The sequence below is a fragment of the Tetrao urogallus genome, assembly GCF_951394365.1.
Source record: "Tetrao urogallus genome assembly, chromosome: 2".
Classification (NCBI taxonomy): Eukaryota; Metazoa; Chordata; class Aves; order Galliformes; family Phasianidae; genus Tetrao; species Tetrao urogallus.
The window spans coordinates 87,014,141-87,028,968 of record NC_136814.1 but is presented as its reverse complement, the minus strand read 5'-3'; the positions used below and the strand labels follow the sequence as shown (position 1 = coordinate 87,028,968).

The 14,828-nt window shown below is 44.7% G+C and overlaps 1 protein-coding gene across 1 annotated transcript in view; it reads right to left on the bottom strand.

The window, feature by feature from the left end:
* Positions 1-14,326, bottom strand: part of GCLC (glutamate-cysteine ligase catalytic subunit) — a gene marked incomplete at both ends in the record, with an annotated part of 30,767 nt that extends 16,441 nt beyond the window's left edge. Inside the window, 2 exons of the mRNA XM_079532969.1 lie at positions 1,237-1,349; positions 14,177-14,326. Of these exons, the coding sequence (XP_079389095.1) occupies positions 1,237-1,349; positions 14,177-14,326 (263 nt within the window). The remainder of the gene's footprint in view (positions 1-1,236; positions 1,350-14,176) is intronic.
* Between the last annotated feature and the right edge of the window lie 502 nt (positions 14,327-14,828).

Below are 14,828 nucleotides of genomic sequence, written 5' to 3'. Positions count from 1 at the left end.
CAAATGCAACTTGAAAGAAAAATCTCCTAAAGCTGATTATTTGATGGAGTACCATAATGTACATTCCAATGGATCCCACCACTAGGAGACAGCTAAAAGAAGTTAAAGCACAGTTTTGTGCTAGAAAGTTTGTTGCATAATGCAGCAAGCAGAATCTGCTTAATGTCATCTTGCAACCGCCTTCAGTATATCTCAATCTTTTGTTTCTTGGGGTTTTAACTTGCCACAGCACAAAGCAAGGAAGTTATGCCCTATTTCTTCTTTCTGCTGCTAATGGAAACCTGGTCAGATATCATGAATTTATCAGGTTAAGAAATGAAATGAAGTTTAAGACACCAGCAATCACCCTGAAAAACAGCTTGCTTTCTTGACAAGCCACCTCCACAGAGTCCAAAGACAAGCAGCATTTCCTTGCTGTTCTTTCACATAGCAGTGGTTTCAAGCAAAAGACTTAAATACAGAGGTATTTCTTCTTGCTGGCATTCTGGTCCCTCTACTGAGAAGCAAAAACAGGCAAGCCTTTCTGGATGACATAGGTTAAGGCGCCTGGGGCACAAAGACCTTTCATCACCACAGCAGTTTTTCTAGCTTCCTCTAAGTGCTAGCTCTTTTCAGTCAAAACACTTTGCTATCTCTGATCTCGTTTCTCTGCTTGGGAAACAAAGATCTGTTGCAACCAATTAGAAAGCTGCATAGAACTGCAGTTCTATGGCTAGCTTAAGTGGAAATATGATCTAATTACTGTTGCAAATTCCACAGGAGAGCAGAGGATGGAAAAGAACTGCCCTGCCATTTTATGTCTATCTTTCTAAATCTATCAAAAATGGGACAGCGCTTCCAAAGATGACAGCTCCCTTCAACAGACCTCATCTGCTCCTGCAGTCAGGGATGCACTGAGAGCGCACGCGCTCCACTGGGCAGGAAGCTCTGGTATGCAGGCACTCCGTACACATGACCACAAAACCAGAGCAAGACAAAACAAATACCTAAAACTGAAACTTCTGTATGCTCATCATTACGTCCTTTGTTTTTACACGGTCTAAAATCAAAGGTCCATGGAAAACCTGCAGATGCACTCAAAATCTTTCACCGCTTGCATCCCACTGGAATCTGTGAATATTGATACCTGTGACTTACTGCATTACAAAAAGCAGACTTCAAGTTAAATCAGTTGTACAAAATCCTGTACAACATCACAAGAAGAGGAAAAAAAAGCAACAGGAAACAGCTACTTACTTGGGGTTTATCTTCTCTCCCTTGTCTTGCAGCGTCTGAAGAACTTCTTCGCCACTCAGCACTAAGCGTACTTTCTTATTCTCATGGTCAAATTTTACTAACATATACTCAACCTTGTAAGTAATAAAAAGAAAATAAGCAGTTAGTGGTAGAGTTTTCTTCATACACAAACTCTCACTGGCACATGATTTCAAGCATCAAGCATAAAGAGATGTCAAATTTCACACTGAACAGAAGCTTAAAAAAAACCATAGCTACCTATGAATATGGTAAACAACACTGGAGAAGATAGCTGCATGCTTATTTCATCTTCAGATCAACTGAAGTTTCTTGAAATTTGACTTTTTTTTTTTTTTCTGACCGCAGACACTTCAGAGAAAGATTCTGGCTTTGTAAAGCTAAAACCCCACGCAAACTGCTAACCACAAACGTCTGTCATCCCACAGGTTAGTCTCTGCAGCTGATAAAAACAAAAAGCCCTCATTCTACAAACAGGACATCCATTTATAGTTCCAACAAGTGACTGGTTATCAAGGGTGGTGCAACAGAGTCTCATTTACACTATGGGAAGTCCACAGTTGTAACAAACAGCCATCAGGCTGCTATAAATGCAGCTCTTAGTACAGCACAGGGGGCTTGCTTCAGCTTCTCTTTCACAGCCTCTCTTCCCTCCCTGCCTTCCTAACCTCATCTCGCTGTGCTTCAGGACCTCCGCCTGCCTCTATTCCCGGCTGCCCCCCTCACTCGCTCCTATGCCATGCACGCAGAGACCTCAATCCCTCAAGCTGCTGCTGAAAGCAACTCCAGTGCTGTGCCAAAGGTCTGAAGGAAACGGTTTGCCTACCAGATTGCCTGAACACTCAGAACACTCATTTCAAACTTTCTAATCTTGATGCATGTTTGCTACCAAAATTCCTTCACAGACTTGCAGTGCACTACCAAGCAGAGCACCCTGACAGCTGCCTGGACATTATAACCCTTCAACCCTTACTGACACAACTCTATTTTCTGACATTTATTTGAAAGGGGATGCTTTACTTGCCAAGTAAAATCAGAAGTCATGGATGGAAATGCATCACAAGGGTAATGGCTTCAAAAAGTCCTGATTGGACCAGCACTGATACACAATGCTTTGTGTTCACAGCTCTTAAACCAAGTCCTTCACAACTAATGTAATGCAAACATCCAGTTCTAGTTATAAATTCAAACTATACTTCCACAGGTAGAATTTACCAGCATTTGCACTTAGTTATGATTTCTGACCACGATTTACCCAGACGTACTTTCTGAACAACTCTACCTCAGTGCCAGGAGATTCACACAAAGCACTGATTCTGAAGTGCCAGTGTACAAACTGGTAACAACCTCTTCTTATACAGAGATGCATCTGGGAAAACAGTCTGGCAAAGCACAGGAAAGCCTGTGGAGTGTTTCCCATCACACTAAATGGATGTGTGAGCTTCCTAGTCTTTGGTTACTTTGGCATTCATAGGAGAGTTGTTGCTAGCTACAGTGACAATGAATGTAATACTCTGCCAGGGTTTATGATTAAATCTAAACCAGAATTATCTGAGAACGTCTGTAATTCTATAGAATCTGATTATACACAAATCCTGGAGGGACTCATCAAGCAATTAGGCATGTTCTCAATACTTTGCAAGATCAAATCTTAATCCCCTAAAGATAAATAATGATTTCTAGTTTCTGTGCAACACAGAGTTTCTCTGTGGTTTGTGTGCATTATGCCACAATAATCTGCTCAAGATAAGACAACAGCCAACTGGAATGCACTCAAGCATTGATTTAGTTTTTATCAAGTGATACCTGACTCACTATTAGTGGCCATACAAAGGGATTTCTTTCACACTTCCTGGGTTCCTACCACAGTCAACACCACCTCCTGCTTTGGAAAAGCTTCAGCCAACTTACCTTCACTCCTAACCTATCAGAGGTACTTAAGTGCACAGTTCAACTTATAATACCTAGTCACAGACCTGTCTTCAAGCCTCCTGTGCACCTGGCCTCCACACTGCCCTTATGGCACCCTTCAGGAGGGACTGAGAACAGAAAAAGGGTGAAAGAATTGCAGCTGTACTTCAGAGACGCCAAAAGGCCAACATTTGTCACTGTGTATAAATACATTCCTGTGATTAGCCTCCTATCTTAAAAAACCCTATTGTAATTTACCTACAATAATCTGGTAGTGACAATACTGCTGCTCTTTATGAACTATATTATATACAGTTTAGAAGCGTCACAAAAGAAAATAAACCAGAAGAATGTAAAGCAGCATTAAGTTAAGAAGGCAGTAAGAAGGAAACCACGTTTCATGATCTGAGTACAGCAGTGAATACATGCCATTTACGCACCTAGCTTTAGAAACAACTGCTACTCTTGCCCCCAGAAACACTGACTAAATCTTCAAAGCTGTCTTAACACACAGAAGATCTGGCATTAAAATTAATGAGAAAGAAGAACTTCAGACAGCTGCCAACAATTAGAAGTTGCTACAGAATATCTTGCCAACACACAGACTGACTGAATGGGCATTCTGAAAGAATTTAATTTAAGCTCATCAAAAGATTTAGCCTACAGCTAAAAAAGAGAAACAAATTCACAGTTCACACACTTTTACATTTAACTTGAACTCTTCATTCACAGACTTGTCTTGTTTTTTATCCACAAAAATATTCAGAGTCGTGGCCAAACTGAAAGCATCAGCACGTCTGTAACTGCTTTGAGTCTGAATGAAAGTCAATTGTGTGAGTTTCACCTCAAACTTACTTTGACAAACTCTTGCAGTTCTCTTTTCTCCCTAGTTTTAACTAGCCTACCAAGTGAGCAGCAAAATACACACTAGGCCAAATAACTAAGGCACATAGCTAAGAAGCATTACTTAGGTCTACTAGAGAAGCGCACTCTGCTGCTGTAAGAAAGGCAGACACCATAGATTCATGCACTCAGGTGGTGTTCCTTCTCTAAAGCAGAACATGTCTCTCTTCCCCATCTGGAATGCACAGTATGAAGATACCAGTGAAGACCAAAGGCTCCTCCCTGCAGTGGGGTGCACAACACAGTTCCAATACACAAAACCTTCTGACCAAGAAGGGTATGTTCACCTTGCAGAAATGCTGAGGACAGATCACTGGGAAACAGAACTACAAACTGGCGAGGAATCCTCGCCTGACACAGACCCATGCTGTTCCCCAGGGCCATCGCTGTCAGCAGAGAGCACAGCTCAGCACCGCCCCGCTGCTCCCTGTGAAGAGATGCACCCGCCATGATGCCCCCCACGCACTGCCTGCTCTGAACACAGTAAGGGGCCTCTGTGCCCCTCATACATCTTGTCCTCCAGACCCTTCACCATCTTCACAGCCCTCCTTTTGACACTGTCAAACTGTTCCATGCTCTCTTCTATTACGGCACCTAAAGCCCGCACAGTGCTGGAGGTAAAACAGCCCAGGACAGCCCCACCCCTCACTTGGTGGCTGTGCTCCTGGGCCTGGGGCACCTTGCTGGCAGGACAGTTCCTAGAACACAGTTGCTTCATTTGTCAGGTTTACTTCTTACAGCTGCCTGCTGGAGAAACGTTAAAACTTTTCAAAGTTCTTTCATGCTGCCTCTGTAGATTCGACTGCAGGCAAGACTGCAAACCAGCCTTAGCTGGGAAGGAGCCAAACCTCTTCCTACACAAGAAGCCAAGTAGCTGTTACTGGACTTGCCCAGCAGCAATGCTGAAGCTAATTGTTTTTTGGAAATGGGCAAGCATGTCTGAAACTGCATGCTACAGTTCATGTACTTTTATTAATTACATGTATTCTTTCTTCACAAAGCATACCACTTCAGTTTTAAGACACAGAAGTCAAGCAAAGTTTCAGCAGCAGTTTGCAGAAACAAGAATTGATGCGCGTCCAACGAGTATCGGTGTACAAACACACGCCTTGGCAGGGGCCAATTTTCCACTATCAGTCCCCTTCTTAGGGCACTCAACGTAATACTGTTATGCTAAGTACACCAAGACCAAAGCCTGGTTGATATTTGAGTGCCAAAGCCCCGCTCCGGAGCGTTTGACAGATGCCTTTAATGTACAGTGTATTTGCCATGAGCAATTTCTGTATATAAATATTCATGGAAGCATCCAGACTTGCACGTTGGTAAACTCAGAAATAAGGTGCTGAAGAGGCTGAGATTATACAACAGAGGGAAAGACTGGATGTTGTGCTGAGGGACATGGTTTAGTGGGAGCTATTGGGAATAGGTGAACGGTTGGACTGGATGATCTTTAGGTCTTTTCCAACCTTGGTGATTGTACGATTCTATGAAATAATTTTGAAAGAATTATGTATACAGAATATACATAAGAATAGAATAATAATAGAATGTACAGAAAAAGTTTTGAGAGGAAAGGGTAAGTTTGCATACTCTCTGCCTTGCTCTTTCCTCCTGGGGAAAAACAACCTCTGCATTCACCTTTTCCCTGGACTTCTCTACCCAGGCTAATAAACTGACACAGATGAGTCATGGGAGACACAGAACAGCCTGGGATGACTCACAGACCACCACTCTTCCTCGAAGACAACCTTACTGATGTTTTTTTCCCTAGCAGTGCCTTCACTGGGCAACCACTGACATGAGTATTTGGAGCAATTACTTGAATTGCCTTAATGCCAGTTCAGTAGCTGCCTCTGGATTCATACTTCCCCCTTGGCCTGGAGCTTTAAAAAAAAAAAAAAAAAAAAAAAAAAAAAAAAAAAAAAAAAAAAAAAAAAAAAAAAAAAAAAAGAAAAAGCAATCTCTTCCTAAGTACCGAACAAGGTCTCCAGACTTTTGTTTTCTGTTCCCAGAAGCCACAAAAACATCTACAGTCTTTTCATGTAGTATGCCTCACATATTTATGCACACATTTAAAGTTAACCTTTATTCCCAATAGCCTCAAACAAACAAAAAACCCAAGCTCTTTTCACTAGTTATTAAGCTCCATTGTGGCAAAAGATGTAATTCCTTAGAACATTTATTGGTCACTTACTGCATCATTAAAATGCCACATTTCATTAAAATGACAATCTACAGAGGAACAAAGGTTTAATAATCTGACTGCCCATTAAAAAGCTCTACTGCAGGTCTACAGTGTTAACACAGAAAATTCTGCTTTTCCCGTAAGTACTCGTGATACATGTGCTGTTTTTTTAATGGAGTTACTTTCTCACCATTGCTGTCATAAAACAGGCACAGTAATAAGCAGCTCATAACATTTAATTGAAAGGTTTGCAGGCCCACAGAGGAGAGTCCAAGTCCTGAGGGAGAGAACTTGGGAGGAAAACAACTCTGGCATCGCAGATGAAGCCGGTGCCCCCATTTCTCAGCAAGCCCTGAGATCACTCACACAACACAAAGCGCAGCCAGGCTCATGGGACTGCAATCCCTATTTTCTGCCATTAAAATACTTCTTATTTATTTAAGTTTGTTACTCAAATGTATTTCCTAAAATGCATAATTTTGATCAAGCACCTTCGGAGCAGCTAATCCAATAAGCAGTCTGCAACTCTACACAAAATCAACCTACAGCAATTGTGCTCTTAAAGAACAGTAACAAAAAAAACCCAGTGTCACTGATGTTTATTACACTGAGAGTACAAAGCTGAAGCATTCCGTACCGCACAAAAGATGAAGATGCAGAAGCAGACGTAGCTGCAGAAAATGTAGAGGCAAGACAGACCCAGCTAAGGCTTCCTGCCTGCTCCCCTCCCACTTGTTGACATCAGGTTTGCAAAAAAAAATAAAAAAAATAAAAAAAAAAAATCTTTTTTTGCACGTGATTTAACATGACGAGAGGATGTCCTGTGTTGCACACACCAGGAAGCTGGGCTACTCAAAACTAGAGGTTGTAACTATTTGCATTCCTCCCTGGTACAAGACGTGGACACATCAGAGAACAAAGCATCTCCTCTTCAGCGGTTGAACTGGGTCACATCTGAGGTAATACTATAAAAGACTAAGATGATGTTAGTGTCACATTTCTCCAATGACAAATTTAAGATACTCATTAATTTTTAGATTTAAAACAAAAAAGCACAAGTCTTTCTGGCACAGCTGTATTTTCTAATTCTCACAGGCTAGAAATTTTTGTAGACTAGTAATAGATAATTTCTTCAACTGTTAAACAAGACGCCACAAGCTTCTACACTGCCTCTAGTATCACAAAGATAGGGAGAGAAAAGATGAAGAAAACCCCTTTCCAGTACCCATCCCTCCTACTCAGCCCTTCCAATACCATTAACTGAGATAACACCTCTGCACAGCAAGAAGAACAAGTCGGTAGCAAAAGAGGAATTACGCTGAAACAATAGATGGTAATTCCATGACAAGATGATGGCAATTCATTTGACATCCACGCAAGGGAGGAAGTTAACTGAACAGAATATTTCTCTATCTGAAATATACAAGCAGCAGATAATTAAAACTCCTTTTATTTGAATCTGTGATCGTGGAGGAGGAGATCAATGCATACTGTGGGGCCCCAATCACTATTTATTACAAATTATGGCTTGTTTAGAGAAGACAAACAAACAAAAAAGCCCTCCAAAACATTCTCCATGAACTACAAAATTAGCTTTAGAAAAAGCAACCAACTATAAACTATTTGATGAAACACTCAGTATAACACAGCCAAATACCTGTAGGATTAGACTAAGAATCTTTATGGGAGCAACTCCAAACTGATACACAGTTTAAATAAAGAAAACTGAAAGCATAATGTGAGGCAAAGGACTTGTACCTGTATTTTTTACTTGCTGAGATAGAAAGAATTGAGAATCGCTTCTGCTTTCCTAACAGTTTAGGGTAAAGAAAACACCAGGATGTACAAATCTTTGTGTTTGAGCTTTTTGTTTTATTATTTTTCTGCAGCAGCAGTTAGGAGGAGCTTCTCAAATCCCAGCACAACTTCTGGGAGCCCTGGAGCTAAACTTCCCTCAGACCTGTGTTCTCTCTCCAAATCTAGGCTCCCACATATTTCCTCAGCCTAACAGCTCAAGTCTTCTGAATATTAGGTACCTTGCATTTCTCTTCCTGTTTGTTTGCTCATCTCTTCTGCAGTCCCATCTGTTTTAAGCCGAGGAGGTAATGCAGGCAAGACCACGGCAGCAACCACCAGGTATAAAGAAAGTTATACACAGCAATTTCCACAGAAAGAGCCACCGGATCCATTTCCCACGGTGTCTGTAGAGCACTGCAGAGACGCACCATGTTTTATAAGGAAACAGATCAGCACCTACCACACGTGAGCAGTCTGAGGGAAGGTGCGCACTATTTCCAGCAGGACTGGACAGAGCTGCGAGCTCTGCACTGCTGCATTCTCAGCACACCCAACCACAATGGCTCACAGCTGCTACACTACAGCTTGAGCAAGTCTTGCAATTTGGTCACAGAAGATCTGAGAAGGAAGCAGCTGAAGCGAATAATTAATCAGCAAGGAGGCTAACAGCTACAGTTGTGATACAAGGATTAAAGCAGGGCAGAAGTGTAGTTTCACAACTGTCAGCCAAACCAACCAGGGAAGGAATAAACAAGATGACTCTTCAAGGGCACCTACCTTGTTCAAATCAAGATTTAAGGAGATATATTTGCATTCATTAGTATATTCATTAGTGTACTCAAACATTCAAAGCTTTCAAGCAGTATTAAGTTCATACCCCAGGAACACTACCCTAATAAACAGCAAGTGCAGCTATGAAAATACAAAGGAAACACAACTACCTGTAAACAAATAATGCCACTGTCCCTTTATTTAGTCAAAGCTCAGAGGGGAAGTATGAACAGGCAGACACGTGACATATAACCCAATCATTCCTGAGTGCTGCCTCTCCTCACACGGCAAGCAGGCAAGCGCATTGATTAAGACAACTACCATTCAGATGCATCCAGACACACTGCATCTGGCAGGGAGCCATCATGAGGAATTTCTGCATGAGAGAAATTGAAAAATGCATTGTTTGGGGGAATTTCGTGGGGGGAGGGGGAGACTACAGCTGATTGTCTTAAAGCAACATGAGCTCAAATGTTAAAACAAAAAAAAAAACAACAACCCTTTTTTAAGGTGATAATACATTGGTGTTATTGCGAGCACAAGAGTTCATGAAAAGCTTTAAAGTAATTTCTGCAGAGCATTTTGAACAAAGTGAGATTATGAGCTCCTCAGATTAAGACCTGGCTATTTGTTTTTCTTAAAAGGAAAATCTATTACTGATAGCCAGGAAAATACAAAAGCAATTTATTGCTCTTTTTGCTTACAACATATACAGTAAAAAGCTAATTAGAAAGTTGCAGACGAATGTTAAAGAAACCCAATGAGCCACCTGAAAATTGTCTATGTGGTTTGGACAGAGGGATGGACATCTTGCAGCATGTGGAGTTTTGCAAATAAAAGCCTTAAGAAACTGCTTACTTGTCATCCACATAGGCGTCCATCTTAGTTCCTATGCCACAGGATATCTAACCTTTGTCCTTCTAAGATAACTGCTTTACATCTGCTGCTTTTCTGTTCCATTAGCTTTCTGACTGGCTGGCCGTGAGCCAGCAGTGTGCCCTGGTGGCCAAGAAGGCCAATGGGATCCTGGGATGCATTAAAAGGAGTGGGCCAGCAGGTCAAGGGAGGTGATCCTTCCCCTGTGCTGTGCCCTGGTGAGGCCTCACCTGGAGCATTGTGTCTGGTTCTGGACTCCCCAGTATAAAAAAGACAGGCATCTGCTGGAGAGAGTCCAGTAGAGGGCCTGTATCTGAGTACCTCCTTGCATGTCTCTCACTGGGCCTCTGCAGTCTTTTAGAGCAGTAGTGACCAAAACTTCAGTTGCATGTTTCAGAGACAGGAACGACACTTACTTTATACAGCAGATGAGCTAGATTAATCATTGTTAAAAAAATGCCCTAGACTTTGTCTCTGGTTTTAAATAAGTTACAAATATTAAACAGGAGCCTCAAACCACGTGCATCTGAACCCAAATTCATTTCCTTCAGCTGTAGCGATGGCTTTACCAGCCTGAAATTCTGTAGGCTCTGGTGCAGCGTCACTGATCCCAGCACTGTGCTGTTCCTGTCTGGAAAAAACAAAAGCCATGAACTGCAGCAAGACATTAATACTGTAGCTAGGTCCTTGAGAAGAATTATTCAAAAGGATGAGGAGTTCTTTTTACAGTCCGGGTTTTTATCAAGAAAAAGCAGAAAACTTTAGAGATCTTCTCCTCAGAAGTAACACCTTGCGAGTCACTTTGCCAAAAACCCTCTGACTTCTCTTCCAGCACCTTCAGAGAAAGGATGCTTTGCTGCCTGCATTAAGAAGTGCTGAGCAGAAAATGTTCATTTCCATTCTCAATTTACAAGGTATAATTTTAAAAGAGTAAATCAAAAGTAAAAATAGGAAAAGAAAACAGACCAAAAGAAGGTAAAAGACTGAGAAAGCAACATTATGCAGTAAACGAAAGAAAAGCCACAACAGAATGAAGTCAGGAAGACTACCTGCAAGACTACTTGCAAGCAGTATGCTACACGTTTCATAGTGTCTCATATAATTCAGTACCAAATATAGTAAAATTCACGTCTTTAAAATTAGTCCCTGTCAGCACAAAAACAACAACTGAAGATGCACAGTGTGCTTTATGGCCTAACACTGACAGCAGCAAGACTCAAACAATGAAGAAATGGTTATGTCCAATTTCTTTAAGCAAGACAAGCCAGATGCCATCTAACTTGCATGTACTTCCAAACAAAACCATCATGTGTTGCTCACCCTTGCTCTCAACAGCTTTTCTTCTGAGGGGATCTCCCTCCAAACACTTTCATATACTCTTTACAGGTTTTTGCTCCTTCAACTTCCCTCTTCCAGCTCTTCTTGCTTGCATCATTTTCCCAGCCCAGACAGGCATTCAGCCTGCAGAACATCAACCTGTCCCATTCAGGGATGAAACAGATGGCAAAAAACTTGAATTATCACACGTAAGTACTAATGAATGTGTATCCACATATGCAGATCTGCATGAGATGCTGTTACTCTGCACACACACATGCCCACGCAGCACAAAGTGATGGAACTGAGCCTAGCCAAGAGCCACTCATTCCACTTGTCTGATCCAAATGTCCACATTAAGCTGCAAAGTGAAATTTAAGCAACAGCTGTCAGCTAGAGGAATGCAAACAGCAGAGCAGAGGCACTGCACAGCACACTAGCACACAAGACAGCTTTCAGCAGGAAAGGTGGGAAGCAACGGAGTAGGTTTTGTCTTACTCTCAAAGAAAATTTTTAAACTCTTGATACCACAAATATCCTTCTAGCAGCACGATCCAGTTGTCTCATGTAGTGCCTGATACCTCTGCTAATATACAGTAATTAAAAGTTTTTGCATTTGCTGCACACAGAAAAAAAAAATCTAGTGACTTTTCTCTGAGAACACATGGTTAACCATGCATTGCTGCTGGGGAGAAAAGGAAGAAAACCTCAGGAGAATGTGAGACAGGCATTAAGGCAAGGATCATAAAGAGAGGTTTAATGATGGATAATGAGGCAGTTTGATGTTTTGTATTTTCCACAGCCATGAGATGCCAAGCATTAACAGGGAGTTTTAAAGTAGATGAGGCAGAATGGCAATTAAGGGGCAAAGGACACTTACCTGCAAACACGGCTTCAAAGAGATGTTTAGAAAGATTTTTTTTTTTTAAGCAAGTCTTATTCTGCAGTATATCTACATCTTTCTTTTCAAAAAAAAGTTCAAACAGAATCTTCATGCTCGTAGAAAACAAAGCCCCCAGAAAACAGACCTCAGAAAGCCAACATCAGTTCAGCAGAGACCCTGGCTCTCCTAACACCGCAAGCAAGAAGCTGGCTGTCTCAGAGGCAACAGAGCCAATGCTTTGACCTCTCCAGTTCTGTAGTCACAGTACAGAGCAGCAGTGGGAGCTGCAGTTGCTGCTCAGCTTCATTCTGATCAAGTGCCACCACACCGTTCTGTCAGCCCCTCTCCTTAGCGCTCTTGACCGGCAGCAGGAGGCAGACAGCCACACAACGGCTCCCTGCAGTTTCATCTGGCACCACTGGAGTCTACAGCAGGTTACAAGCATCCTAAAGGATCACCAATGCTCTCTCAAGGAGTCTTACAGCACATGCTGTGTGATAGAACCCTCATAATAATACGATCAAGACTAAGGTTGTCTGCTAGTGAGTATAAAGCCATCATATTTCCTCCCCACAACAGTTTTAGAGAGATTAGGGCAATGTGCCCAATACTTGCACTGTCTGCAGTGAAAGACAAACTCGTATGCTACAGAAGTTGGGTTTTGCTCGCAAGTAGTCCTCAAAAACAAAGTTGAAAAAAGTATCTTCTGCCAAACTATATCTCAGTAACATCTTGTTAACACAGAAGTAATTTTCTTTATCCTGATTTCATTGCTACCATTGAGGCCTGTCATCCTCCTTGATTTCTGTCTACATGAGTTTTCAAGACAGTAACATACCTTCAGGCTGTGACTTTATACATGAGAGTCAAAACACATAGAAGGCAAGTTAGTGATAACTGCCCAGCTGTCAGCTGGACTGTGTAAGTGTGAGTCCACTTTCTAATAACCAGAAATTGGAAGAAAAAAAATATGAAAACAAACTTACTGCTTTCCACACTATCTGCCTACAGCACAGCAAGCTACACAGACGTGATTCTGCTTTGCACAACTGCAGAGTGGCACAAACTCAACACGCTAATGCATGCCTTAAGGCTGCATAATACAAAGATTGTACAGTACAGAATAAAGATAAGCTGCTACACCTGAGGTTACTATCATTTGCTAAACCACAGCTAGGTGATGAACCCAGTGACTTGAACATAACAATGCACACTCAACAACAAGCAGCTGCTGTTGCTCACCTGTTCCTCCACACCTCCTAATGCTTGCCTCACCTTAACCACAGCTTGCTGGATTGCTGTGAAGTGCTGCTGTGAGAACAGCCCACGCTAAGATATGATCAAGTGACTGGTGCTTAGGCCAGGTCCTGAGCTTGGACAGTGGTAGCAGCTCAGGGAGAGGGTCCCTGGGGAGGGATGCTGGGCCAGCATGCCTGCAGATCTACCTCACCTACTGTGGATATGGAACCATACCTGAGAACACAAGGCTGACTTACACTAGAAGCGGGCACCTCTGTTAAAGGTTCATGAGGAAACCCTCAAGTTCAGTGCTGGAGTAACAGAATTACTCTCTGTTCCATTTTTACTCCTGAACCTACAACTTGCGAGGCTCTTTGCTGCCAGCACAGCCTCAGCCGTGCAGCAGCCACAGGAACACCAGTGTCACACAGAGATATATCCAAGCATTTCAGTTTGTCTCGCTAACCCCCGAGCAGCCAGAAGAACGCGCAGAGGACACGAGGTCTTGCCGTGCAGGAGAACGGCGTTTTCCACCGGCAACGAGCACCTGTAAGCGCCAGGCTCTGCTCCCAGAGGCCCGGGGCCGCCGCCAAGCGCAGCTCGGTGGCACAAAGCGCGGATGCGGCGGACGGGCTCCCGTAGGCCTTTACAGTCGGACAGCGCCGAGAGGCTCCGCGCCAGGCAGGCGCAGGGCAGCCCCGCGGCGGCCGCCTCCAGTAGAGCCCGCAGGCGGCCTTCCCTTCCCTTCCCTTCCCTTCCCTGCCCCGCCGGTCCGGGACTCCGCGCGCGGTGCGGCCGAGGCCCGTCCCGACCGCCGAGCGCGCAGGGCCCGCCCGCGGCAGCACGACCGCCTCCCGCGGCCCCTCGCACACCGACCGCGGGGGAGAACGGGGCCGCGCGCGCAGCCTGGAGAGCGCGGCGGAGCGCTTCGCTCAGGGCGAAGAGCGCTCCGGGAAGCGCCGGGCGGCCGCGCTACGGCACCGCCGGCGGGGAAACAAAGCCGGGGCAGCGCGCGGGGCGTCCGCGCCGGGGGGACTCACCTCGTCGCCCCACTTGAGGACGTCCTTGTGGCGATCGCGCAGCGCGCGGTAGATGTGGAGGAACTGGAGGATGCCGTGCTTCCGCACGTGCTCCGCGTACCGCCGCGTCTCCTCCCAGCTCAGCGGCGAGCCCTGCGACAGCAGCCCCATGCCGGCCCCGGGTAGCGAGGGAGATCGGAAACGAGCGGCGAACCGCAGCACGAGCTCGGAACGATCTGCGCCGAGCGCCGCGCTGCGCGGCGGGTCCGAGCCCAGCGCCGCACGTGACGGCAGCGGCGCGTCAGGCCGTGACTCAGCACTTTCCGCCGGCAGCCCCGCCCCGCCGCTCCGCCCGGCTCCTGCGCCCCGCGGGCAGCTCCGCGGGCACGGCGGAGGAGGTGGCGGTGCTGGGCCATCAGGGCCGGGTGGTCCGGCCCGGCCCTCCTGGAGGATCGAGGGATGCGAGACGTTCACTCCTGCCGGACAAAGGCCGGGAAGGAGCTTACGCTGTTCGTTCCTGCACGTTTGTCTGTGTAAGCACCTGGCTGCGGCGAGATGGGCGCTCGGGTCCTCTTGAGACAAGTCAATGGACAGTTTCAGGTTCAGAAGGCAGTACCTCGCCGTGCCGAGCCGGTTGTGCTCGGGCCGCGCTTCCCGCGCTGTGGTTGTGTCC